At 41.9% G+C, this 27,950-nt stretch overlaps 1 protein-coding gene across 1 annotated transcript; it reads left to right on the forward strand.

Annotated features, from left to right (window-relative positions):
- Positions 1-88: 88 nt before the first annotated feature.
- On the forward strand, positions 89-27,916 carry LOC136425160 (chitin synthase chs-2-like). Its single transcript, XM_066413957.1, has 33 exons — positions 89-825; positions 7,583-7,711; positions 8,137-8,806; positions 9,622-9,812; positions 10,319-10,471; positions 10,918-11,095; positions 11,534-11,670; positions 12,098-12,158; positions 12,441-12,613; positions 12,978-13,133; positions 13,495-13,639; positions 14,037-14,233; positions 14,678-14,845; positions 15,264-15,519; positions 16,261-16,385; positions 16,799-16,946; positions 17,432-17,597; positions 18,064-18,194; positions 18,340-18,567; positions 19,490-19,577; positions 20,266-20,399; positions 20,694-20,768; positions 21,019-21,060; positions 21,792-21,947; positions 22,542-22,678; positions 22,922-22,993; positions 23,317-23,415; positions 23,880-24,030; positions 24,419-24,472; positions 24,826-24,991; positions 25,491-25,653; positions 26,400-26,538; positions 27,052-27,916. The coding sequence occupies exons 1-33, from the start codon at positions 235-237 to the stop codon at positions 27,180-27,182; spliced, it is 5,610 nt and encodes a 1,869-aa protein (XP_066270054.1). The 5' UTR covers positions 89-234; the 3' UTR covers positions 27,183-27,916.
- The last annotated feature ends 34 nt before the right edge of the window (positions 27,917-27,950 follow it).

Raw genomic sequence — 27,950 nt, forward strand, 5'->3', positions numbered from 1 at the left:
CGTTTTGTATGACTAATGACGAAATACAAATAGACCTGTCGTCAGAGCAAAGACGCAGGGGTGTGGGTGTGTCAGCGTTTCCGGACTTTGTCCTGAACCAATCAGGCTGTTGTCGCATAGGTCAGTCCAGAACCGTCGTGACGGTCGAACGGTGAAGTTTTCAAACATAGAGATCAATTTTTGCGGTGTCTAGGAAAGGTTTTTAGGGTCATCTACGACACACGTATCTGCCAGATGTCGACCAATGAGAGCACGCTTGCCAACGGGCAACCCGGAACAAGACTGTCCAATATTAGCGAGGAACGGAGCACTCCGAACAGCACTCCCCCCGAGACCAAGAGAATGTCGCCAGGTGACAGCGGGCCTTCCGTGGTAAACGGGCGGGTGCCCTCGAGCCCCGCCCCGAAGACCTACGCTGGAGCGTACGAGCCGAGCCTGACCGTAAACATCCGTAACATCGAAGCGGACGTGTCGTACGGTGCGGTGGGAGGGACTCACATTTGTCTCAAAGTTCTCAAACTCGTTCTTTCCATCCTGATCGGAATAATCGTGCTCGCGTGTTTAACTGTAAGCAGACTCTCCATCATAGGTATCACCAAGACTTTCCGCAGCCAATCTTTACTATGGGAAAACGACTCTTTAACCAGCATGTGCCGAGACAACGAAACCTTTGCGGAGACTGCAGAAGTTAAAGTAATGGAGTCTACCGTCGTAATGGTGGAATACATCTTGATGTTCCCATACGGAGTCTCCCTCTTCCGTAGCGTGTGGAATGGAGCGTTCCAGGCTTCTATGCCGTGGCCACACGTCAAAGCTGCAGTTCTGGTAAGTAAAATTCATATATATTTTTTTTACTTCGTTAGATAGTTTCATCAGGTTAGTAAATCAATTCAACATGTTTTCTTATGTAAAGAACTTTTTAAAGAACGGTCAACGACTAAATACAACACCTAACCACTTACTAATTACAAAGACAATCTATGCCATGCAGGCCTTTTAGATGTTATCACCTTGACTGACAGACAGACAGACAGACAGACAGACAGACAAACTGATAGACAGACACATGCACACACACACACACACACACAAACATACACACACAGACAGACAGACACACATACAGACACGCGAACGCTACCGAAAGCATGACCTTCTTGGCGAAGGTTATAAAGTTGTGTACCTTTGAAAACTTTGTTGAAAAGTTGATAATTTCCGTCTTTTACTACTACAGAAGGTATACGGCAACACAAAGAAACTCCCAAGTCTTTATCTATGGTCTTCATGCAATAAGCGTTTAATCTTCATCGTAGTTTTTATTGCAGGGCTTTGCCGCTTGTATAACTTGTTTGTTTTAAGGGAGTTCGCCCTGTGATATCTTCAAAGCATTTTAATTAGGGTCATAAATCAGGTCTGAAACATAGTACGACATGTAATTGAACAGTACATACTTATACACTCAGGTGGATAGTGCAATTTATATTCAGAAGTCTGTGACCGTTAGAGCAAGTTACGAATTCGAAAACACCATGAGCAAAGTTTAAATTTTTTTTCTCATATCAAGTTTGCTTATTCAAGTGAACATTCTAATGTTTGTGAAATGCACCTCCCTTGTTTGTATAACTTAACAAGAGGGACACCTGGAAATACTGCAGCAGACAAACAATAGGGGCATGGGTCACCTTTGACAAAAAAAGACGAAAAATGCGCAAATTCAGGACTAATATGTGAACCAGTTGAAGTTGCTATTTCGTAAGACAAAAACGTTTATCAAGCGCTTATTTGCCTTCCATGTGGCAAAATTGCGAACCCATAAGTAACAGAAGAACTTTAAAAGTGTACAATCCAAGTCTACTATGAATTTGAAAGTTGATTTTAGGATTTTGATTAGTCTAATTAACGCTTTGCTCTAATTCCATAATCCAAAGCCTTCTAATTCGGGAACATTGCATCATGCATGTAAAACGGTCTCCCATATGCGGAGTTTACACTTATTTGCTTAGAGAACTTTTCAACGTGTACAATCCAAGTTTACTATCAATGTTGATTTTATATAGGGGTTGTGTAAGTCTGGTTAACACTTCGCTCCAGTTTCATAATCTAAAAACTTCTAATTCTGGAACATTACATCATGCATGTTAAATTCTCACCCATACCAGAGTTAACCCTTATTTGCTTTTCATGTGGCAAATTTGTCAACCCCTAACCCAAGAACTTTCAAAGTCTACTATCAATTAATTTTAGGATTTTATCAGTCTGACTAACGCTCCGCTACTAGACCATGATCTAAAACCATCCAACGCCGGAACATCACTTCATACATGTAGAATTTTTCCCATATGCAGAGTTTACCACGAAGCCATCGATTTTTCTAGAGACAAAACGGCCCGTTGCCTCATGCTGAGTCATAGAAACTTGATCTCGTACAATAGTTGAAGCAGGTTATTTCCGCATACCTACAGCACCTGACACAGCCGCACGTAATTTCCAGCAGTGACATTCATCTATTGATAACTCTTAACGCCTACGTTAGCAAAAAGTGAATTTGTCAACCGGTATTATGGAGTAGAACAATAGCTTTAAGGCTATGAAAATAGCTGGGACTTTGTTAATCGACCAGTTTTCGACGACCGGACAAAAAGCAAATATATAAAATTACCAGACAGAACTTTGATCCCCTGGTATTGAACTACATATACTTTGATCTATTGTTGGACTATATACTAAAGATAGAGAGCCATAAGAAAAATATATCATTCAAAAGCAAAATATTAGATACTAAAGTTTAAAATTACCGAAGAAAATGTACACGTACATGTATATTATAATATATCCACATGAAAACTAAGATAACGGACTCCCTGTTTTACGACAGCCATGGTGTCAATTCAACCGATTTGTGTCATTTTAGAACAGGAACATAGAAAAATACATCAATTCAGAAACATATTATGAGTTATTCCCGTTTCAGCCAGTTCAAATACCGATACAGGTTTCGACTAGTGCCGAAATCACCGGGCCCGTATGCGTGCCAACAGTCACGCTGTGCAGAGAACTTGGATTCCGGTACGACATGAAGTCACGTGCGGCCGGGCTCCTTACATTTGTTTAGACCCTCACTTAGAAATGGCTTTTGGAATAGCTTATGAAATGGTTTGGAAACTGGATTTGACTCGTTTAAAATGAGATCTAGCTGGTTATTCTAAAATGCATAATGTCCGCTAAAAGTGTCCAGATTTCGGTCAGTGTTTGTCTGAACTAAATCGCTGTTGTCTGGATTGTACAAATTGAAATGTGACCTGTTCTATTTTTGTCAGATTGAGCTTGTGTACTCATGAGCTAACGTTACGCGTTATCCCATGTCCGAAAGTCCCACCCTCGTCAGATCGTTTCCTCGTTCCGGTGGGGTTTGAGAGCGCCCTATCATTTCCGGCGATCGTCGGAAGTTGTCATACTTTTTCGGGGAAAAGCCCAAACAACTCAAAGACACGGAGAGTCCTTGGGTGCCTCAAACCATACACGGTGCAACAATGGCAGAAGTACACCATCGTGTGTTTGGTTACTCTGAGTGCGGTTCAGTTACTTACACGGTCCATTCAACATGGCGACGAGGTGTGACCGAGTCACCAGGTAGCATAAAGGGGAGGGCACTACACAATGGGTACGGGTCACTGATAGGGGAGCGTATCAACTAATCTCCAAGCAGATGTTTGGCGCTGGCTTGTTATGTACTTCGCTTTGTAGCGTTTAGTTTGGTTTGCTACATTTGTAGCTCGTGTCATGCTTTCCGTCTCGGGCTAAGCTAACGGTCCTATAGCCCCCTCTCACTGGACCCGCGGCATGTTGGCGGCCTAGCTCGCTGCGTCCTAGATTGAATTTGTGTTACCCTTGACTTTATAACGGGGATATCATGAAAAACGTCCAAGTATGACTGAAATGACGACAAAACACACAAAGCGTAAAAAGATCGGTGAAATTCGTTTAGCTCTCTGTCAAATCACCCAGCCGCAGCGGGGTCGCCGACGTGCCGCGGGTCCAGCGAGAGGGGGGCTTAACACTGCACGAAATGGCCTCGTATCCCGGCGTATACGTACAGGGATTCCTCCGGAAATATTCCATTTCCCGGTGCGGATTTAGCGTATCCGTTAGTTTTAACGGATACGCTAAATCCGCACCGGGATATGGAATATTTCCGGAGGAATCCCTGTACGTATACGCCGGGATACGAGGCCATTTCGTGCAGTGTAATATCAAATCGCAGAGAGGTCGCCAACACGTCGCAGGTCAAGTGAGATAGGGGCTTAATAGAAGTGATAAACGTTCATTATTAATAAGACCCAGAAAACGTCACAAAAGACCAACATAACGAGGCTGAACCAAATCCCGGGTAAACAATGTGTCGTCGGCTTTTATGCATGCCATTTGTAACGTTATGTACATTTTTCTCGAGGTGTGAGCTTTTTTTGAAGATTATGGCTACTAGGGATACATGCACCGGTTAAAGGAGGCACAACAAGACGTAACAAAAGCCGGCGCAATACATGAATGTTTGCTGACAAACTAGGTCAGGTTTTTGGCAACGTGCCTTTCTGTTGTTTAAGCAAACACACAGTTTGTTCACCGGTTGTACAATGTGCAGAGATTGCAGACAAGTAACATTCGTTTGTCGATGCCAAAACTTACAGAAATTCTATCTGAGATGGTATTGAGTTTTTTTCTTCTTTTTCTTCTTCTTTTTTCAAAAATATCATTCTGGCTAAAGCATTAGTGGCGGGAAGTAATCTTATTTGATCGCAGACATAAATGCACGAGAGGACGACAGGAGGGGGATCTCTTTGTGTCCATTTCCATTTGTCTGACGTTGTGTTCTTGGAACTAGTGGCATGTGAAAGCTCAACGTTCCTCAGATCATTTCCGGAATTAAGTCACATTCTTGAGTAGCTGTACATGTGACGGGGAGGAACGGAAATTACGTGTTTGTATGAACGTATTAGTCTTCAAGTAGATGTTGACTTTTGGCCAAGTTTATTATGCGCTAAGTGTACATGTGTTACCCCACCCGGGTTGGGACCACCAGTTAGACTAAACAGGCAACGCGAAAATGTGAGATCATAAATAAAGCACAAAAATGTACGAAAAGGCTACACGAACATGTAGCCAATGCACAAAACAGATCTTACCAATACCGGTTGTTGTGTTAGGATTAAACATGACTTTAACATAGGAAATACGGCACACTATTTCGCTGTATCGACACTTGTGTCAAGAGGGAAAGAACACTCCGATCCAGTGTTTCAATTATCACCCTACAAGCACAATACATAGAAAATACTTTGACGTTACCTTGAATCATGGGCCATAGTAATATACTGTAAATGCAGAAATGTTCGAGGTGGCATCATTATGTCCACGGTTTTCGTGGTAAGCTCTTCGCTGCGAAATTTTTTGCACTCCTACCCCCTTGTCTACTATTGTCTCAAACGCGAACTTAAAACCACCGCGAACACACTCCATTTTCTCCCTACCGCGAAATAAAACCGAACTGAAATGAATTAACAGTATACGTGCACGTAGACGTTGTTAATCATTGTGGTACATGTACAAAAGATAATCTAACGTTTACGCCGTTCGAAAATATTTGCCCGTCTCCGATCGTCAGTTCTGACGAGGTAAACGCCTTGCTTGTGTGTCCTCGCTGTTAAACAAGCATTCAGTACAAACATCGTTCTCGCCAGTTATTAGCCTTGTTCAACATGTAATCACAGTGCACGTAAGCACCTTGGTTCTTAGGGCCCTGTCACACTTGTGCCTATATTCAAGTGCGCTTGAGTTGCGCATTAACATTTTTTTTGGTTTAAGTAAATTTTGCGCGGAGGAAGTTGTTTTCTACTTTGACCCACCGTTTAACTTCTTCGGCTGCAAACTTAACCTAAACCGAAGACATGTTGATACGACACTCATGCGGACTTGTATATACACACAGGTGTGACTGGGGCTTTAAACCCCCTTTTTAACCAGAGGCTGCGACCGCACTGCGAATCTTTGATTCGACGGTTCGCTTAACAAATTTCATAGACAAAGACCGAAGCTGGTTTCCCAGTCATTTCTTTAGTCACTGACGAAAGACAGCGGATGCTGTGTGAAACGTCTGACTGTTTCAAAATCTTATCCAGTTACTTGAGCAACTATTTTTGGCGTATCTTATAATCTAGATGTTTAACCTTCATCGACGTATCAAACAACCAATATCTTTATCTTTTTTTGTGTTTTGTAGCCTTTAATATCACACTTTTACATCGTTGCTCACATGACAATCATGAAATCAAGGTTCACAACAAATCAATTTTGGTCTCTCACAGGTCGCCGAGGAATCACCGTATTGTGGAGTTGTGTAGAACACGTTTAGCGTCCCGACATATGTTCGTATGTAGATTTAGGCAGGATTGTTTATATTGTTTATAATCTACACACCTACATGAACAGGAAAACCACACCTCAAGCACGTTAAGTTCACCACGCCTACCGATAAGACTAGGGGCACGCCAAAACATGTAATGACCACCTTTGAGTTCTATCAATAAGTTCACTCAGAGACAATGGTTTTAAGGTCGATGTGTATATTGTACTCTATGTATTATATTCTAATTGTTTAATTTGTGTATGGATTTTAACATTTTGTAAATGTTACAACAACAATTCAGCCTGTTGGCTGCCGCGCTTTTGCATTTTATACTTCATAAAACCTATCGGTCCGCATGTAAAGACCAGCCCTTAACAATAGTCTGTACGACTCTGTAGCTATTCAGGAAGCTTTTGTTCTTTGTCACTCATGAGCTTTGGAATTGTTAGCTGTGTTTAAAGACGCATGATGTAAGCGTTGCGAGACAAGGACCATCTCTTGTTTGCATCATGCCCATAAAGTTCCTATTTTACAACATGGCGTGTTTAGGCAGGATCTGCATGCTTGTTTTGCGTTGACGTTACAGATCTACTATCAACAGTAGCTCGTTAAAGAATGTTTGTGTGACCGGGTTACAGGTAGTTACCCACGAAGCAAAAAAAGGAAGAGTGCATTGGAAAGAAAAAAGACGATCAAACGACTTCTAACTTTAAAGAAGAAAAAAAACGTAAAATGCTACTAAATATTTTCAAAAATGGTCTAACTCACCTTTATTGTTTCAACTTTAAAGTCACTAAAATGCCTGCAATGTCATATATGTTTCTACTATGAGATCTATCATTCGTAGCTCTGGGAAAATGACAGCGCCCAAGCGGAATTCGACCGGTTTCGACTTTATTCGTCTTTATCAAAAATTTAATATGAGAAATAGTTACTGCTTACAGACAAGAACAGGACGTCACACAATATTGCATTGGATTTTTCAATAACATTGAAATTACAATAGTATGTTATTTATCATGAAGTTTATTGTTTATTGTTTGAAAGACCTCAATTAGTGCTAGCACATACATACGTACATATCATACTTCACTACTCTTCCTGTAGTCCTAAAATATACATACACATTAAGCAGCACTATTGCAAAATCATGATCCTGAAAATGTACGACATATTTTCCAGGGCGTGGTGCTGAGCTTCCTGGAGGTGTTCGGGTTGTGTCTCTTCACTCTGCGGGTGATGCCGTCTGTCGCCCCGTCCATCAGCCTCGTCCTTTCCAACGGTATCTTCTTCGTACCCATCATCTTACAGGTGATGAACAGTGTATTTTTGAATATTTGTATCTGTATAGCCGATATAACCGCCCTTCTGTGTAACGCACCAACTTCTGTATCTGTATACGAAAGCGTTGTTTAACGCTATCGAGTGGAGATTCATCCTACAGTACTTGGTGGCAAAGAGTTTTACTTTATGATAGTTTGTAGAAAAAAAAAACGAATGTCAAATATCTCAGTCCTGGGTTGTAACTCTAATACTGGAAGGCATGAGTAGTTGGTCAGGAGGCATGTGGTCATCTTTGAACAAGATGGATAGTAAAAACGGACAAGCCATACATTAGAAAATTTAAAGTAGACATTATGTAACCATGGAGGTAAGATCTGTCCATAGACTAGTCATGTAATTCCATTTACAGTGCATCTTTAGTTGCATACTCACCAGGTATTCCCATATTACAGGTCGTCAAACACTCCATCAAACTGTCAAAAGTCCGAATCAGAAAACACCTGGGTCTGTTCTTCTACATCCTGGCGTCAATCATCCTCGCGCTGGCTTGTGGAGGACTAGTGGCGGCCTGGTGCGTTTACCGGGCCGAGTACAATAAGTGGGAGGTCCCGGTCTCCCTGTTGTCTCTCTCCGTCGCCTGGGCGCCGTTTCTACAAGAGTACCAGACCGGAGAAGGCACTGAAGCCGACCACAGCGAGCACACCGCCCGGTCTAAGAAGAAGAGCAGGGCACAAGACGTCACTGTAGAAGATCCGGACGGCATCTTCTTCGGGAGGCAGAAGAGTGAAATTCAAGTGCAAACTGTTGACCATCTCGGAAGCAACGTCAAGGAGAACGCGAGGTGGAAGGCTGGGATCATCAACAACTTCTTCAAGCTCGTCTTCGTCCTCCTTGTGCCTGAAGCCTTGAGGATGATGGGGCTGGTTGAGATCTGTTCTCCCTGGGCGTGGGCAAAACCGCACCTGTACACGGAGTTTAACATGGACCATCCGGCTATCGAGAGTTTTATCGTGAATGTGTGTTGCAGTTTTGGCGGGTACGTATTGGCCTGGATGGCGTGTACCATACGGATGCAGTTCTTCGGATTCGCTCTCCCACTCTGCATAGCAACCAATGTCGCCTGTAAGTACTGCATTCTATTCATCATTGTTTGACAGATTCTCTAAGTTGTGGTGATGCCCCAAGGCCAAATAGTTTATTGTTTATTCAAATTCACAGATTGCGTACAATCTGAGGGGCGCCGGCAACAGGAATCTAGTTCCTCTACGAGGCCGACTCCCCCAGAAAATTTACAAAGTTGAGATAAAAACAATAAATGAAAGACATCAAATACTAAAAGAAATACATTAAAAAATGAGAGTAATAAGGTCAAATGATAAGGAAAACAGGGTAAACGGTTAAGCTATGTCACAAATAGTAGTCTATCAGGCTATTGTCATTAAAACCTAGGGAAATTCTGCTTAGAGATAGAATATTAATGTACAATAGCCTTTAGATCAAACTTTATGTCTTGGCTTTTTTTTTAGCTGATACCATGGTAACCATGCTGTTTTCTAGTGTTGGACAGCTAATAGAAGATCTGTATCTGACACCGCGTGAAAAGACCAAAAAAAGTCAATCCTGATATGGAAGCTAATATATAACTTGAATGTTGAATAACTGTCTTTAAAGATACACCTAGTAACAACAATTCGTCATGTTCTATGTAGTCACCATCGCGTATGTCGAGGGCCTGTGTATGTACGTGACGTTGTTCATCCCCCTGGAGACGTGTACGGCTAACCTTGAAGATCTCCAGTGGGACGTGCCCGTGACTATTAAAAAAACCTGTAACTGGCACCACGTGAAAGGACAAAAAAAGTCAATACATAACTCGGATGTGGAATAAATGTCTTTAAAATACATCTAGTAACAACAATTCGTCATGTTCTATGTAGTCACGATCGCGTATGTCGAGGGCCTGTGTAAGTACGTGACGTTGTTCATCCCTGTCGAGACGTGTACGGCTAACCTCGAAGAGCTGGAGTGGGACGTGCCGGTGACTGCAGGTCTGCTACTCATCCAGTTCCTGTCCACAACCTGGTTCGTCATGAGGAGCCCGACCATAGTCATGGAGAGGGAAGCCAGCGTGAGTGGAGAGATTTACATAATTTTTTTAATGTTTACCTACAAGGCCAGTATATGTAAGCCCACTTCGGCGTAACATATCAGCTTCTGTCTTTGTAATGAATAGCCGTTATAACCACCCTTCGGTGTAACACGCCAGCTTCTGTACCTGTTTAGCCGGTATATCCAATCTGTGGTGTAACACACCAGTCTCACAGGCACGCTTCACGACAGCGGCTGGTTATACTAAACCAACCTGTCACACCAAATCTTTGCACATCTATCTGTAAGCGTTGTTTGAAATCATCTAGTGAGGCTACTCCAACTGTGGCAAGTACCTGTGTGTACTCTCTAAGATGGTGTTTTGTGTTTTGATGTAGAACTGTATAACTTAGACCACTATGGTAAGAACAACTACACAATAGACATTTTTTAAATGATAGACATTTTCCTTATGATACTTATACATTTTGTCAAACTAGGTAAATAACTAAACAACATAGAATGACACCCTTTATCCCCCTGTAGTTGTTCTGGCTACCCGGTTACAGCGGGGTGTTCCCCGAGCAGTGGCTGCTGCTGAGTCGGAAGAACAGGAACACCAAGAGCGAGGACTTTATAGTGCAGAAGAGAACACGGCAAAACGCACACGTCTACATCTGTACTACCATGTACCACGAGGTAAGGAAAATACTTGTTGCTTTTCTATGCTATATTTACAGTAACATGTTACTCTGTGGTCCGTTGATTTTTGTATAATGTTGTTTATTTGTACTATTTTACAGTTAATTGCTAAACTAGATACTCACATATTTGGTATAGCTCGTCGGCAACATAAACATCAATTTTTTCAGCTGATTTTGCAATTGCTAACGATGCCTCGTTTTTTTTCTTCTTGTCGTACCCAAATATATACTCTAACATCAGAGAAGAAGTTATCTATCCTGTAGCTCATCCAGCGGAGAAAGAATATCTAAACTATCACGCAATGTCAAAAACGGTACCGGTCTGCAACATGCGATCTTTCAGTTTGGTACAGGCCGTGACTAAATGGTAAATCGTTGGCCAGCCCTTTGTTCTCAGAATGAAAGGAATGAAAAATGAATGGCTGCTGTTGTTTTTCACAGGCTGAACATGAGATGGAACAGCTCCTGACGTCATTACGTGGTGTAGCGGAGAGCCAGGTGGGGGAGAGAACCTTCGAGTCCCACATCTTCTTCGACGGAGGGTGTAAGCAGGGCCAGCCGTCACAGTGGGCGCTGCAGCTGCTGTCACTCATGGACCACACTCTGAAGGACGGAAACAGTGAGACTGGTTATTGATACTTATAGATAGTGCTAATTCAGGCTGTTCAGACAGGCAAACACGATTTGTTTAGAGGAGCAACATTATAAGATAAGTGAAATTCAAAACAGTGGTCTCTTTTTATTCAGTCTTAGATTCACAGTGTTAACTCTGAAGGACTTAAACAGTGAGGACGACTTTGTGGATTTTTTAAATATCTAAATTGCGCACATATGTAACATAAACTTTCCAAATTCAATGGAAACTGTAGGACAACTCTTCAAACCTTTGTAAAAGAAGATGATACGGAGAGGGGAAAACAGAGAACCTAGTAACAACTACAATTTTTAATTTTTTTCCACGATAATCACAGAAAAACGAACACTTCAGAGTTTTGGACATACACATTATAACAATGTTTGTAAATATTCATTTGTTTTGATACATCTTCATGAACAGGTAAAGAAAGCATCATCAACCAGTGCACTAAGTACAAGACGCCGTACGGGCTGCAGCTGCACTGGGACCTGCACTACGACAACGGGGAGACGGAGAGCGGCATGAGCTTCAACATTCATCTCAAGGACAACACTCTGGTAAGAACAGGCAGGAAATATCATAGAGACATATTCGTAAATAATACTTGGAAATAAGATTTTACTCTAGTCATTTTATGAACTACTGGACACACTGGCATCATAAAGTCATTGCCCCATGTATACTGCATATGAGACTCGGATGAGTTCGGATGAGTTCGGGTAAGGTGTTTAGGCATACCTGTCCAAATGTACAAGTATCATCCTATACTTCTGTGCAGTGGCCAGTACTACAACCAGATCAGGGCTTATTGATTATCTTCATATAGGTCTTGGTTGGTGATGTATTAGATTTACATGTATGAAATGTGTACCTGAACCAGTACAGTACTTGTTTGTGCCGTTTTTTTTATTTTGTATCATATTCATTAGGGCTACCATGTTGCTTGAGACGATCAACAATCTTAAGATCTAATATTTTTTTCAGGTGAAGAACAAGAAGAGATGGAGCCAGGTGATGTACATGTCATACATCTTAGACTATGCAGGTGAGTCCATTATGAAGTGCTAATCCATAAAAAAGTATTTGAGCATAGCAAAACGGTTCCAATGTTCATAAACATTCAGTTCGGGAAAACGGGGTTCCTATCATTAAAAAGAAACAGGGAGAAAGAACCATGGTACTACATAGAACTAATCTCTACACAGAGAACATATTGATCAGAACTGAGAGAAAACCATCTCCTGTTTCTTTCATAATCTTTGGATATGTACTTAAAATGTACTTTAATGTATGGTCCTGAGATTGACATCTGCCCATTCTCCTGTAGCGTACTTTAGCCCAATCGGTGTTGAGTCCAGGGCTATAGCAGACACTGACATAAAGGCGACCTCAGTGATGGGTCAGGACAGTTTCAACGGACCGCACAGGGCCAGGCTCTACATGAAGCGGAATGCGAGCGGTGCGGGAGGGTGGACTGCCGGGGAGTTCAATGATGACCAGGTATGTCCTGCAAAGTATGTAACAAAACCTTCACCGAAGTGGAAATAGGAAAACAATATATGCTCGTTGTGAGCATGTATTGACATATTATCATTAAGCAGAATACAAATATCCAGGTGCAATCAGTCGAACTGCATATTCCCTGAATAAAGATGTTGGCAAAACGCAAATATTAAAGATATTTCCTAGAAGATGTCTTCAACTAGTTTGCCAATGTTTCTTTTCAAACACGTCTTTTCATTTTGGATAGTCAATTCCATTAAAAGCATCCCCTGGATATGCTCAGTTATATTTCGAATAGATTATATCAGCTTGATTTGGGGCTATTTTTTTTACCAATGCTCTCTTTTATATCCCATCTCAGTATCTCCAGATCGACCTGGGAGAAGACATGGTGTTTACGGGAGTTGTTACCCAGGGCAAGTCAAGTACGAGCGAGTGGGTGACGCGGTACCGCCTGCTCTACAGCGACGACGGCGAGCTGTGGCAGTACTACAAGGACGACTCCGGACAGCCGGTGGTGAGTCGTGAAGTTAATCATTCACTAACTGTACTTTGCGTATGTTGCACCAACAATGGTCGATGGGTCATAGCAATTAACGCACACACGCACGCACAAACACGCGACACTCAAACACACACTCTCTCTCACACACACATAAATACACACACACACACTATTTTTTAAGGTGCAGTACGTGATACAAATATCTCCAGGCATATATATAACCATAGGCTGATATTTAGCCGAAAAAGCGTTTAGAGTTCAGCAGTAGAGCATAATAAGTTTTGATACTAAGGAGTTTTGTCTTTCATTGATATCATAATCTTTTGATGGATAACTACCTCTCCTGAAATGCCTCTTATCACTTGTTTACCAGGAGTTTGAGGGCAACCGTGACCCAGACACCCCCGCGCGTCAGCTGCTGGATAAGCCAATCACAACGCGCTTCGTCAGCTTCAACCCCGTCCAATGGAACAACCGGATCAGTATGCGGGTCGAGGTGCTGGGATACTCGGCCAATGGTAAATTAGTACATTGTACATTAATTGTACACTCATATTGGACCCTCTCTCCGTAGACGACTACCCTTGGCATACTATTCACTCTATTTGGCCAATTTCTACTATTTTCCCAGCAATCCGCGGATCCTGGTAGAGGCTACATGCATATCTAAAAACAATATCTGTATCTATATAGCCTGTTTAACCACAGCAGCACTATATATATGAGGCTTTGCTTTAATCCATAGTCTTCTGGCGCTAGGACCACTATAGTCTTTCTATGTCATCGGCATCAAATATATGATAGCTCGACTATTCAAGTAAATTCAATACTTTTGCATTCAATTTGGTTATTGACCAATGTTGTTGCCAGTTGGTGTTTCGTATATCTCATGTAGCCTTTCTCTCTACCCAACAGACAAAGACAGGGATAATTTCATGCTGGCCACCGACGCCGATGTCAAGTTCTCGCCCCAGTCCGCAAAGGCCCTGCTGGACATCATGACCCGTGACCCTAACGTTGGTGCCGTGTGCGCGCGGACTCATCCCCTGGGGTCCGGACCCATGGTCTGGTACCAGATGTTCGACTACGCCGTTGGGCACTGGTTTCAGAAGGTAACATGTCATTGAATTATGGCAGATTCTGCGCACGCTTGTCATTGTAACAATCGTTTTGAGTTAAAGAGAGCTTGAGTGTGTGTTTTTTTTTAGTATTTACAAACGTAAAAGAAAATTTAATCTCGAATTATGCCAGACGCCACCTTGAAGACACATGCATGTATCAAACACTTCATACATGCTTTAGCAGCCAGGTTCATATTATGGGAGGACATAAAGTGTAGAAAAAATTGATGTCAGATGTATATCAAAGGATTTCATCAAAGGTTCGTCAGATTCTAGTAGGCTGCGCACTAAATCCATTTAGCACAATGATGATACTTTTTTTTCATTTCGCTTGTCCTGTCATCAACAGACATGCTTTAAGACTACACCAATAGCTCGTCGCAGCTCAAAATCGTCAAAATCAAAATAACAATAGTATGGATTTCCTTGTTGTAGGTGGCGAACAGCGTGTTAGGTACAGTCCTCTGCTGCCCCGGCTGCTTCAGTGTGTACCGAGCGAAGGCCGTCAGAGACGCGCTGCCGACCTACGCAACAAAAGTGACCAAGGCTGAGGAGTTCCTCACCAAGGACATGGGAGAAGACCGCTGGTTCTGCACTCTCTTGGTTAGTACTTTACACATCAAAATTAAGGATAATCTAAGCAGTAGCATGATATGATGGCACAGCTAGGAATCAGAAGTACAACCCTTGCCTTATTGAATAACCAGTATCTAAGAATCTTGGTAGAAGATTCGTATCAAACGACCAATCTCAAACGTTACAGCTCACCAAATATTAGAAAGTAAATACAGCCTTATCAAAAATTGATGACCGCTAATGGACAAGAGTTTAGATCAGAAGTCATAGATGCTTAGGAATAAGACAATTCACCATACGGCATGGCTAATATGCCAGGTTTCCAATCTTGAATAAGAGCTCTATAACTCCTTACAAACTCAGTACTACTGACAGAAAAAAATATACATATGACAAAGCTTCATGGCGTCAATAGATCATAGAAATGCGATGTTTTACCCTGCAGGTAGAGAAGGGCTGGCGGCTGGAGTACACGGCTGTGTCCGAGGACAGCACCTACTGCCCGGAGGAGTTTGACGAGTTCTTCAACCAGAGGCGACGGTGGATCCCCTCAACTGTCGCCAACCAGATGGAGCTGCTGCGGAAATGGGCGAACGGTCAGATGATCAATGACTACATCTCCAGACTCTTCATCCTGTACCAGGGTTTCCTGTTGTTCTCTACCATGATTGGTCCGTCCACTGTCATCCTCATCATTGCTGGTAAGTCAGTTATATTAGCACTTCCCATCTACCTTATTTTAACATAACGTCATTCTTCAGGTCCTTCAGTGGGGTCTCAGTCCAGGAGCAGACCAAGGAACACCTCCTCGTCTGCCCCCTCCTGCCTGAGCCATGCACCAGAGAGGACATTGAAGCACTGACCCCAAGAGGAATTGCAGTAGCGGAATATTGGAGGGGGAGCGTGTAGCACGCAGAAGCGTTGACACGAGAAGAAGAAGAAGGTCCTGAATCGACAAGTACATTCAATGATAGATAAAGATACCTTCATGCCTGCCTGCCTACGTGCTCAGGCCAGAAACTAACCCCTTGCTTTCCAGGTGGACCCTCCAAGAAGTCCTCCCCTTGCCCTAACCTCTGCATCCCGAATGTTTAACCCAGTGTCCTTCACGATCTGGTGAATCTTTGATTAAGATGTATCAAACTATATCCATAGAACGGTACATCAAAGGATTCGTTTGGGTTTCTAGAAACTATGTTGTTTAAGATTGTCCTGAGCTCACTCATCCTGTAAAGATGCATTATTCACTTAAGTTGCGAATTGAAGCACCTTCTGACCATTTACCTGTCTGCAAAGCTTATCATACTGGATATTGTGTTGACAAGCATATGTGCTATGCTTGTATTTTTGTCGTATTGAATGCGTTTTTTATAACAGCATTCACAAAGAGTTCAATGTAAGGATTTGACATATACTGAAGCGTCATTTCCTCCTCCTCACAGCTGGCCTGGAGCTCGTGGTTGGTAACATCGGAGGCAGCATCATCCCGACCGTTGTTATCCTGTTTCTGGTGTTCGTGGCGTACGCGTTACTTTGTGTGTACACGACACAGGAAACTCAGCTAAAGGTAACAACTTTGTGGTTATTGATGTCATGGGTATTGTGTTTCTTGAATCAAGGTTTTAATCTTAAGTCTTTGCAATGCCACAAATCCAAGTTAAACCAAACGTGACTGATAAGAAATAAAACTGCAAAGCCTACAAGCCGTTGGAATGGACAGTTCACATAATTTCTGTAGCATAAAATGTATATGTTAGTAGGTTCGCTCCTTGGCGATGATATACAGATGATCAGAACAAAAGGGAATGGTTTGCATTTTGGACTAACCATGTCCCCGTCGGCGTTTATGAATCTTTAGAGTGGTCCCTTCAGTTAACTGAGTAACAGATTTTCAAGAGAGCCCTTACAAAATCATGCCAATGCCAATTGAATTGGTGTGTGAGTGACATTGGTTTCTTTTTCCCTTTCCTATGTGTACAGTGGGCCAAGATCCTGACGATGCTGTTCACGGTTGTCATGGTGATAGTGCTGATCGGACAGGCGCGGGAGATGGTGGTGTCGTTCCAGAGGCTGGACGCCAGGCTCCGCGCCGAGAGCTCCGGACCCGCACCAAGCGAGGAGGAGAAAAGTAGGAGAATAAAGCTGTTGTAAATTATTTAGCAAGACCGCCAGAGCAACGCCTCTAGTCGCTGTGATAGACACTAGTGATCATGAAGATGAAATAGCTCGGCTTTTTTGGGTAGACCTCAGCTCCATCTCTTTGTTCCTGGCTTCTTGCTGAGTTGTGAAAAAGGCGCTTGTCAAGATCCTCTCTTAATCTAAGACTTATAGATTCTAGTATTATAATACCAGTATTCAAGTATTACTATACCCTGTGCTCCAGACTGTTTATCGGGCCTTGTAGCCGGTTCCCTTTAGGCGGTTCCTTCTAGTCAGTTTCTTCGGCGGTACAGACCAATAAACATTATAAAATCATCATTTGTTTCACTTGTCACCATTGTTAACCTGCACTGTTTGTATACTTTTTATATGCAATATTTCATGTTACAATTATCCCACGGGCAAGAACTTGCAAATAGAACTTCATTATAAATCCAAATCTTGTTCCTGCAGGCTGCCTGGAGTGTCTGAGGTCAGGCGATTGCGACGATTGTAATGAACTGGACTGCATCCATCCGATTGAATGGACACCGGGCAACGTGACGACGTGGATCGCTGAGTGCATTTCCGACTTTGGAACATTTGCTGACAACATATCTCGGCATTTTGGGAGATACGAGTAAGTGCAATATAGGACATATATGTGTTGTTTTACACAAGTGGCTTTGATTTGTATTTGTACTCAGCTTAAAACAAGGGCCAAAAAGGATAAAACAAATTACATATATTCAAGGAGGTTTAATCAGGTTTAAACCTCCTTGATATATTCAGGGGAAACAAGAATATACATATGTATGTAGAATGTTTGCTGAACAGTGGGCTACGGTTTTATTAGGCGATCAACATTAGATTAAGAATAGTCCATAGTTTTGTTTGTTACTACTTTGTAATGTTATAACTTTTTAGTTTTTCATGTTTTACATGTTGTATCCTCTAGACCACGTGTTGTCATCTGTGCATTTAACCCATCTGAGCAGGACTTTGCAATGAAGACTATTTTATTACTATTATTGTGCAAGTGCTACTCAAATTGCATGCATCTTCCACCATACCAACAGAACACATTCTTTACTTTTTACCTGTAGTGGAGAGCAGCTATCTCTTGCATCAAAGAACGAGATGTGTGATGAGTTTGACGGGCCGAACGGAGACTTTCAAATGGAGAGGGACTGTCAGATCATATACGCACAGTTTCATGACAAGATACAGAATGCTGGTAAGTTTTTTTCGTTGTTTGGAAGACGAAAGTCAAGGTCGGTAGGTATGTTGGTAGGTAAGAGAAATGAGCTGCACAGACTCACTATGCTGACTACAATCGTCCATGGAGATAATAAAAAATGCTCTTGTGATTTCCCACACAGAGGCTGCCCCCACGCCCTCCCCTCCACCGACCATCCTGCAGCAGCTGCCCCTCCCCATCAGCGTCATCTACTTCCTGGGCCTGGCCGGTCTCTACGTCATCACAGCCCTGCTGCACCCGTCAGAGTTCATGACCTTAGTGTACGGGTTCGTGTACCTGCTGAGTCTGCCGTCTGGATACATCCTCCTCATCATCTACAGCGTCTGTAACATGACGGATAGATCATGGGGTAAGTTTCCCTTTTGTTGTTAGTTCATGGGGTAAGTTTCCCTTTTGTTGTTAGTTCATGGGGTAAGTTTCCCTTTTCTTGTTAGTTCATGGGGTAAGTTTCCCTTTTGTTGTTAGTTCATGGGGTAAGTTTCCCTTTTGTTGTTAGTTCATGGGGTAAGTTTCCTTTTGTTGTTAGTTCATGGGGTAAGTTTCCCTTTTGTTGTTAGTTCATGGGGTAAGTTTCCTTTTTGTTGTTAGTTCATGGGGTAAGTTTCCCTTTTGTTGTTAGTTCATGGGGTAAGTTTCCTTTTGTTGTTAGTTCATGGGGTAAGTTTCCCTTTTGTTGTTAGTTCATGGGGTAAGTTTCCCTTTTGTTGTTAGTTCATGGGGTAAGTTTCCCTTTTGTTGTTAGTTCATGGGGTAAGTTTCCCTTTTGTTGTTAGTTCATGGGGTAAGTTTCCCTTTTGTTGTTAGTTCATGGGGTAAGTTTCCCTTTTGTTGTTAGTTCATGGGGTAAGTTTCCCTTTTGTTGTTAGTTCATGGGGTAAGTTTCCCTTTTGTTGTTAGTTGGTTTTTACTTATGCAATGATGTTTAGCTAGTAAATAACCACCAGCGAGGTCTTGGTCACATTACTGGTTCCAACGAGCATGAACTCGAAGAGTGACTAAGATTCTTCCTAGCCCGCAAACTTTCAGGACTGACATCAGCGACGGCATGTCTGTCGATTCTCAGTTGATAAGTCTTAGTCATCATTCCAAAAAACATGAACCATAAGCATTTTTAAGGTAATGTTGCCTTGCGCAGTTATGCAGCATCATAACCCCGTTAAAGCTGATACTTTGTGCCTTCATTTTTACAATATCAATGATGTGTTGCATATCGTACTAGCTGTAAACATGTTTAAGCAATTGATACGACTTAACCTCTGTCATTTCTGCAGGTACCCGTGAGATAAAGACACCAGGCGCTGACGCCGCCGGGAGGAGCTTCATTGAGACACTGTCAAGCATACTGAAGAAAATATGCGTGTAAGAACAATTCGTAATCAAACATTCACAACATGTTGGACTGGAATGGTGCACATTGAACGCAAGGTGGAGATGGTCCACAATGTATTGGATGCTATTCCTGCAGCTTATGCTCCTTGCTTTGACCATGCCACATTTTAATTATAAAAGATTTCCAACGATAAGGAGTTGACCATCATTTCACCCTGTATTACGATATGTTGTATTATATCGTTTCGTGTTTTAATGTTAAAAGATCACCAAGATGGTGATTTGAAAAATACTTAACCCTGCCCTATGTATTGCTCTGTGTGATAAGGCTCAGTCAAAAGATCATTGTCAATAAGTTGTTGTTTTCTGTTCGTTTCGGGGGTGTCCCTGTGGTGTAGTGGCCTGCGCTTCTGTCTCTCACCGCATCTGGTTCAAATAACTTGGACCAGAAGGACTGGGGTTCAAGCCCCGGGTAGGACACCTCTGGATAAGAGGCGCATTAAGTCATACCAAAGACTTTATAAAAATGGTACATACTTCTGAAACAGTATGGAAGTTAAACACACTCCACTGCCAGTGGACTAGCCCCCTGCTACAGTGATTGCACCACTGTTTGGCCCAGGGCTATCAAACTGGGATGGGCACCGCCCTATACATCAATAATGGTGTGGGAGGATCTTAACTAACTTTTAACTTTCTCTGTTTGTTTAATCAACAGTTGCTGCCAGAGAGACACGCCATTTGAGGACTCTGAACCAGGCGATGTAGTACTCCCCCCGGATGACGGGCAAATCAACCTCGCGTTCGAGGAGGATGATGAGTCAGAAGTCTTCGATGATCTGGATGACGAAGGTGGGAAGGAATCACAGCACCATCTTCAAGCAACAAGAACGAATGATTATCATTGGCACAGAATGTGGATCAATTAATAACCCACTCATTAAAAGCATAATGATCAACTTCTGACTTGGTATTACACAGTTGTTTGGTTAACCGATCAAAAATGATTTACAATGTGATGATAACAAGTTCAATCAGGATAGGGACATAACTTCATTTATGTTTCACCATCTAATTCTAGTTATCACCCAGAAGTTTGATATGTTGAGAGTTTGTCGTTGCTGATCAATTTTCCTTTTTTAACAGGGGATGGGGCTGGGGCATATGAGCATGACGGTGCAGCGGCCAATCAGACTACTGAGGATGACAACAATGCACTTAGTAAGTTCCAATGCGTTAGTGCTTTGTCTACATTGCGCATACCCTAGTAGACTCTAAAATACAGGTGACTTTAGAGCATAATGTGCAGAGCATTTTAGTAACAGATAAAAGATATACTGTTGTTAACGGTTTTCCTTGCTGGAGTTTTAATGTTTAGTAGGGTCTTCTTTGCATTAGTATAGAAGTCTTCTTCTGTCTTCGATGTAATGCTTGTAGTTCGCATAGTCATGCCTTTATTTTCTTACAACAGGTTCATCAGTAGCTAAATTGGCCGAACGCTGGCGTTTCAAAGGTACATACAAACGGAGTGCAGTGTTGTCCTTGCTCCCACTTCCTTACTATTGCCTAATGTAAAATACTTCTGCAATACAACAAAAATAAATCGTTTCATGTTTGACATCTGACAAACAACACTGAATCACCACAATTTCCTTTCATCTTTCTACAACTTTACTTTCACCCTAAAGCATGATTTAAACCATCATTCCCAACGCATGAAAACGCTCCAAACAGGTCCTGATTCAGAATGAGTTCTACCAACACCGATGAATTTTCATACTGAAATTCTATTCACATTATCATTGAATTCTCAAACAAAGATGATGCTTTGAAAATCCTCAAATTCTCATCATCACATGCACAATCTTACACCGAATATTTTTGTCTTTTTGCACTCCCTGAGTTTGATATGGTGTCACTATCCACAAATCAGACACATCAAATTTTCCATCTGACAGCTAAAACTCCATACACACTCTCCAACCAGTCAACTCCCAATCAATCCCACCCCAGCAGCTACCTCCTGCCTACCCCCACCAACCAACCCGCCAACCAACCAGCCAACAAATCCCAACTCACCGCCCAACCAACGAATCCCAACCCACCAAACCACCACCCAACCCCCAACCCACTACCAAACCCATCCACACCCTCCCCCTCCAATGAACTGACCAATCATTGTCACATCATGTGTATTTTTACCATCTTTGTGGCTTATCTTATACTTTCATAATCCTTTGACAGCGAAAGAGCCTCGGCACGTGACGGGACCCAGTGAGAGGCGCATCGGGCGCCAGAAGTCCAGAACCCCGCGGGGCAGAAGGGCCAGCGTCTCCAGCTCCAACTGGGGCAGCTGGGCGAGCCGGAAGTCCCACAGTCCCGCACGACCCTCAGTCTTCTGTAAGTTGTCTAATTTCGTTCCCTCGTATTAGTGGGTGTGGGCTCGAATAAAGTTCTAAACGGGAACTATACGTGGATACCAGTGTCTTTTCTGAATATGTGGCGTGATTGTGTACGGTTGGTTTGAGGTTGTCCTTACTATTTACCTGATCTCTCGTATTAGTGTCCATTCACTATTGTATCTATGGAAGCCCTGTATGAAAATAAAATAAATGCAATCTAAAAAAAACAAAACAATCAAAGTTTGATTTGTTTCTGTCAAAATTGCACAGTGATGTGATGGGAAGCAATTTTGTTTCTTCTTACTAGGTTGGCTCCCATAGAATCGGTGCACTACACTTTTTGCGGAAGCCAATGCAAAGATGGAATACATGTAGATGCAAACTCACAAATCACAACCAAACCATCATTTGCCTCTTGCAAAATCGCGCATTTATATAATGAAAATATGTTTAGCTACATTCATTTGTACAATATACAATGGCAATTACCACTGATGCACTGTCCACGTCTCAGACTTACAGATCTAGATACTGTATCTTCTTGATACAGTCACGTTATAGTTCTAAATGTTCTGCATTCCCTTTACCATAGCTGTGGCTTTGGCTGCATCAAAAGGAGGCAAATCGTTCACACGCTGGAGAGCCGGAAGTCTCGCGAGATCCGGGAGCCAGACGTTTGTAAAAGACGTCTGTGATTGGCTACCATATTACTGGCCAAATAAGCTAAAGGTATATACTTTGTACTTCTTACATGTACATGTTTAACTATTTCAATACATGTGCTCTCTGCGCGGTCGTCATCTGAGTGTCGACTATGCATTCGTCATGAAACGTGTAGGTTGCTTGCTGTTTCTTTTTAGCTATATTTGGTATTGACAAATCTTTTAATGAAGCATCATCGGTGTATTCTATGCTTGGGCCACATGCCCAAATGTTTTTATGATGTTCTGACATCTTTCAATCTCATTGCAGAAAAAGTACGAGAAGAAGTTTCGTGAGAACGGCTTTGAGAACACAACCTTCATTTCCGGAATGACAGACAAGGTAGGGCTGCTTTGTGCCTTGTTAGGAAAATAGAAGATATTTTCCACAAACGTAGGGCCCAAATGTTTGGCACCCATGTACTAATGATATATATCACAGCATGAAAGCTGACTTTTGCCTAAGGCAAAGATAACACTGAACCTGAATTCCCGCTTTATGTTTGGCAGCTTGTATTGTCTAACGCCTACTTATCTTGCATAAAAGAGTAAACATAGTTGATCTGAAGCCCTAGATTATTTCCCTGATCAGAAAAGCATAACTAAAAAGCTCGATATTGGAAAGTAATGTGAGAAAAATGTGTGTTTTTTTTTTTGCATTTCCAGGATCTCCAGGCTATCGGCATCAAGAACGACTTCCACAGAGACATTCTCATGAAGGAAATCAAGAAGCTCACGGAATTCGAACTACCAGGAGACGTACCAGTAAGTAAACTGCAAAGTGATGTACATAATGTGTTTTTGTATTGCGTTTTTACTGTCTTTAATAAGTGGATAAAGCTCTTTGTTGCTCATTTTTGCCATACTAGTCTAAGTACTGGTCAATGTATGTTCAAAGTTACTAAATAAGATTCACCCAAGCTAACTGAAAAACAAATCAACTTTTCGCCTTTTACGTGATAAAGCATGTAGTGAAATAAAGGAACAGTCAGATATGTTTGGTGATGAAAGGTTTGTCTAGCTGCATTAGATCTGAAATATACTTTAGTAGATGCATCGAATGTCATGTATTTAGTTTGGACTAGCCAAGGGCAAACTGAAATGAAACCTAAGAATAGCTTTTTTTATGTTGTAGAGCGACTGGATTGGGGAAACTTATCTTGTCAAATAGAGCTGCAAGTGTTTGTTTTTTCTTTGAAAAATCAATACATATTTGTACAACTCCACAGGACAACTGTAGAGAGTGGCTCTTCTCCATCGGACTTGACCAATACATCAAGAACTTTGAAAATTATGGCATCTACTCCAAGAACGACATGGCTAGCCTACGGAGCATGGACATCGGCGAGCTACTGAAAGATCTGAAGATAACAAAAATGGGTAGGTATGTTATGTTGAGGTTGGGATTTCTCGACACCGATCGTACGTTATTTCTACCGGATTACTGTAAATGCAGAAATGTTCGCGGTGGTTTTATGCTCGCGGTTTTCGCGGGACTGTTTCACCGTGAACTTAAAACCACCGCGAACATTTTTGTCTAATACGGTACTATAGCGCTGCCGCGAACTTAAAACTACCACGTACACTCCATGTTCGCCTTAGTGCGAGATAAAAACCACGCGAACTTAAATGCATTTATAGTAATCGTTAATTCTGCCAGATTGCAGTCTCTACCAAACATTTACAATACACCAATTGAAGCCTGTATAAGCAGTTTCCTTGTTTAATGTTTGTATCGTTTTACATTAACTTTTATTTGTTTATACAGCACACATCAACCGGATCAGCAAAGCAATAGCGACAATGAGAAGTCCTGACGAATGTAAGTACATGCATTTTTTTTTTCATTTTCATAGCGAGACATGCTTGTACTGTCGAATGCAATGAAAAAAGGCATAAAACACGATAAATGTCGCATCATGTTATATGAATAAGTACATATAAGCAGCCGGAGATCGCAGATCAGGTAAATTGTTTGCGTGATTTTGATTTTAGAAACATTTTACGAGTATCTTTTCCTGCTATATTTTTTGACCATAAACACATAATTGGATGTACATATAAATGCCGCTTCATGATGAATTCTACTAAGTTACTAACACAGAGACAAACTTTCAATCATGATCCATACTATTGTTGAATACTAAACAAACATTTGACGATGTTTTGCTACAGCTGACAGGAGGATCAGCCAGGTGAAGTCCGTGATCAGTAAGCAGGTGAAGACGCGCGTTATGCAGCAGGATGACGGCAGAACCCGCGAGTACAAGTTCTGGGACACGCTCCGGAGGGAGTGTCTGGACCCGGACATCGCGCTCTTCAGCTCGGACGGGGATCTGAGGTAATGAGATACACTTGTTAAAACTTCTACCAACTCTGCAATGTAGACCTCAATGCAATGTTTTATCCTTATACTATGGTAAATCAATGAAATTGTATTTTTTCATATACTGTGGCTAATTGGTAACCTTGTTCCACTTTTTACCAAGTACATTGTCTTAAGAGTGAGCTTGGTGGACCTGTTGAAACCGTACAATACACAAAATCATCCCTGCCAGTAGTGTGGTCTTGATCTTCGATCAAGTGTATGTAGATCCGACTCATTCTCAGTGTTTTGTTCTAACTGTATCTAGTAGATCACTTTTATGGTTAACCTGCTCATAAGTGCAAAAAAAGTCCCAATGTTGCAAAAACAGGCATTGAGAATGAGCCGTATCCTTACATCTGCTTTGAGATTAGTGTCGTCTGTCCATAGCGTCCTTCGCTAACTACAAACGGCTTATCACCAGCTTATAAGTAATATAACATTAGATATATTTTATGTTATCATCCCTGTTTAGAGGGAAGCTGGTTGAGCTGCGGAACATGTGGCTGGGAGTCCTGCTCATCACTAACGTGCTGTGGATTACCATCGTGGTGTCCCTCACCTACATCCCGGAACTCAGACTGTGGGACGCCAACCCGCTCAGTCTGCTGTCACTGCTGGTGTTCGGTCTGCTACAGGTAAGCCGTGTAGTGTTCTTATGGATCACGTAGTCGAGGGTTCGAATCTCAGACCTCAGACTGTGGGACGCCAACCCGCTCAGTCTGCTGTCACTGCTGGTGTTCGGTCTGCTACAGGTAAGCCAAGCATACGTAGTCTATATAATGATCACCCAGTCTTCTTACGGATCACGCAGTTCATGGTTCGAGTCTCAGACCTCAGACTGTGGGACGCCAACCCGCTCAGTCTGCTGTCACTGCTGGTGTTCGGTCTGCTACAGGTAGGCCGTGTAGTGTATACAGTGTTTACCCAGTCTTTTTATGGTTCAGATAGTCGAGGGTTCGAATCTCAGCCCTGAGAAGCCAATCATCTTAGTCTACTATCTCTGTTTGTGTTAGGTCTGTTACAGGTATGACGTGTTTACTGATATATTCTGTGCAGCATTAGTAGGTATAAACTACGCTCATGGTATGGATCGATCAAGTGGTCGGGGGTTCAAACTTCGCTAATTTTAGAATTGGCACTTATGTAAGAAACTGTTCGTATCTAAGAGACACGTTATGGTACTCGCTGGTAGTTCAATTTCTGTGCATATTGTGACTGGTGCTTATTGAGATCCATCTGTAGCGGCCATATTGTCAGCTATTCTTCCAGTGGTTGCTTCCTCCTTGGTTGAAGCCATCGGGATGATGATATAGATGTATATGTAGGCTTTGGATACTTCAGTAGGCATAAGCGTATAAGTATTGCTGTTTCGTTCCTGCAGTTGATCCAGTTCCTGGCTATGCTGTACCACCGGTTGAGAACGTTACTGCACTACATCGCCAGACTGCCCTACCCGCTCAAAGTGCACGCCATCAAGAGTATAGGAAGCAGCAAAGCAGAAATCACAATCGAAGATAAAGGTAGGAATACATGATTTATGTAATTATGCTCTGAATCAATAGATATGTGTGAACTGTTTTTATGTGTGGTTTATTTATCATTATATACTATCCCTATATGTTGTATAAAGTGCAAGATGGTTTCTGTTGAAAGTTTCTTATGGTTGATAAAACTGCTGTATCTGTATGGCAATATTAGTTTTATTTTTTTGCGTTCCTATAGGAACATATCGACGTTTAATCGTTGACAAAAAGTTACTGGTATTAACTTCAAGAGCATGACTTGAATGATGAAAACATTCCAACCTGTGTCAAGAAGGCTATATTTTCGTGAGCGTCCGTGTGTGTCTGCGTGTGTGTGTGTGTGTGTGTGTGTGCGTGTGTGTGTGTGTGTGTGTGTGTGTGTGTGTGTGCATGTGTGTGCGCGTGTGTTTGTGTGTGTGTGTGTATGTGAATATGGCATCAGCCATACCAATTTTCACTTTGCATTTAATTAAATTCAATTTTGTTTGTTATTTTCCTCTTGTTGCTTAGCAGCCGTGAGCGACCCCATGCCGAGTGCCGGAGATCTCCTCACGCGGCGCCCGACGATTCTCGGGGGAAATCGCCGCAAGGGCCCGACCACGTTTAAGACAAACCCGCTGTTCGACAATGCAGATGAATGAAAATAATAAAATTGTATAAAATTTACTGTCACATAACTTTTAGTATCCACCATCTTGCTTGGTTAAAGACGCGTTGATAGCCATACCGTAAGAAACATCATAAGACATTGATTACTACCTCAGCATGCATGAAAGTGCTAATCTATGAATAGCTTCCTAATTATGAATTTACTGTGAATCACTGTACATAGTGTATATAACTTTTTACCTGAGTCAGGCACAGTGACTTATTATTTGTCAGACCTTCGTATCAAGTACTTAGTAATATGTTGAAGATGATTTGAAGGTGTTATAGGCTGCTAAATATTTGCACCATTGAAGTTAATGCCTGTGAAATATACAGAAGACAACACTACCAACCTTAACTTGGACCTACATATTATGTTTATTGTTTATGTCAGACGAACTACGTTGCATATGGACATTTCGATTTTGGGAGACGATTGACACGAAAGAGACAATCTGAGAGTCGTGCTGTGCAGATATAAAAAGTAATTCGTATTTATTTGATATTGCCAGTAGGAGAAACTGAGATATATATGAAGTATTCGCTAATTTTGTAATATATAACTTCAGGTTTACATACCAGAAAATGTTTATCTATGAAATCGACATCTGTAAACTTTAAAAGGATTGATTAATATAAGACTGACAAGTGCCTTCTACTGTTAGGAATACCAACTTTGTACTTTATGTACTTTTTCAACGTTTATGCATTAAAATTCTACATAGAAGCAAGTCTTTTCTTTCTAATGAAAGCGTACCCAA

This window comes from Branchiostoma lanceolatum, chromosome 19, assembly GCF_035083965.1.
Source record: "Branchiostoma lanceolatum isolate klBraLanc5 chromosome 19, klBraLanc5.hap2, whole genome shotgun sequence".
In the NCBI taxonomy this organism is placed as follows: domain Eukaryota; kingdom Metazoa; phylum Chordata; class Leptocardii; order Amphioxiformes; family Branchiostomatidae; genus Branchiostoma; species Branchiostoma lanceolatum.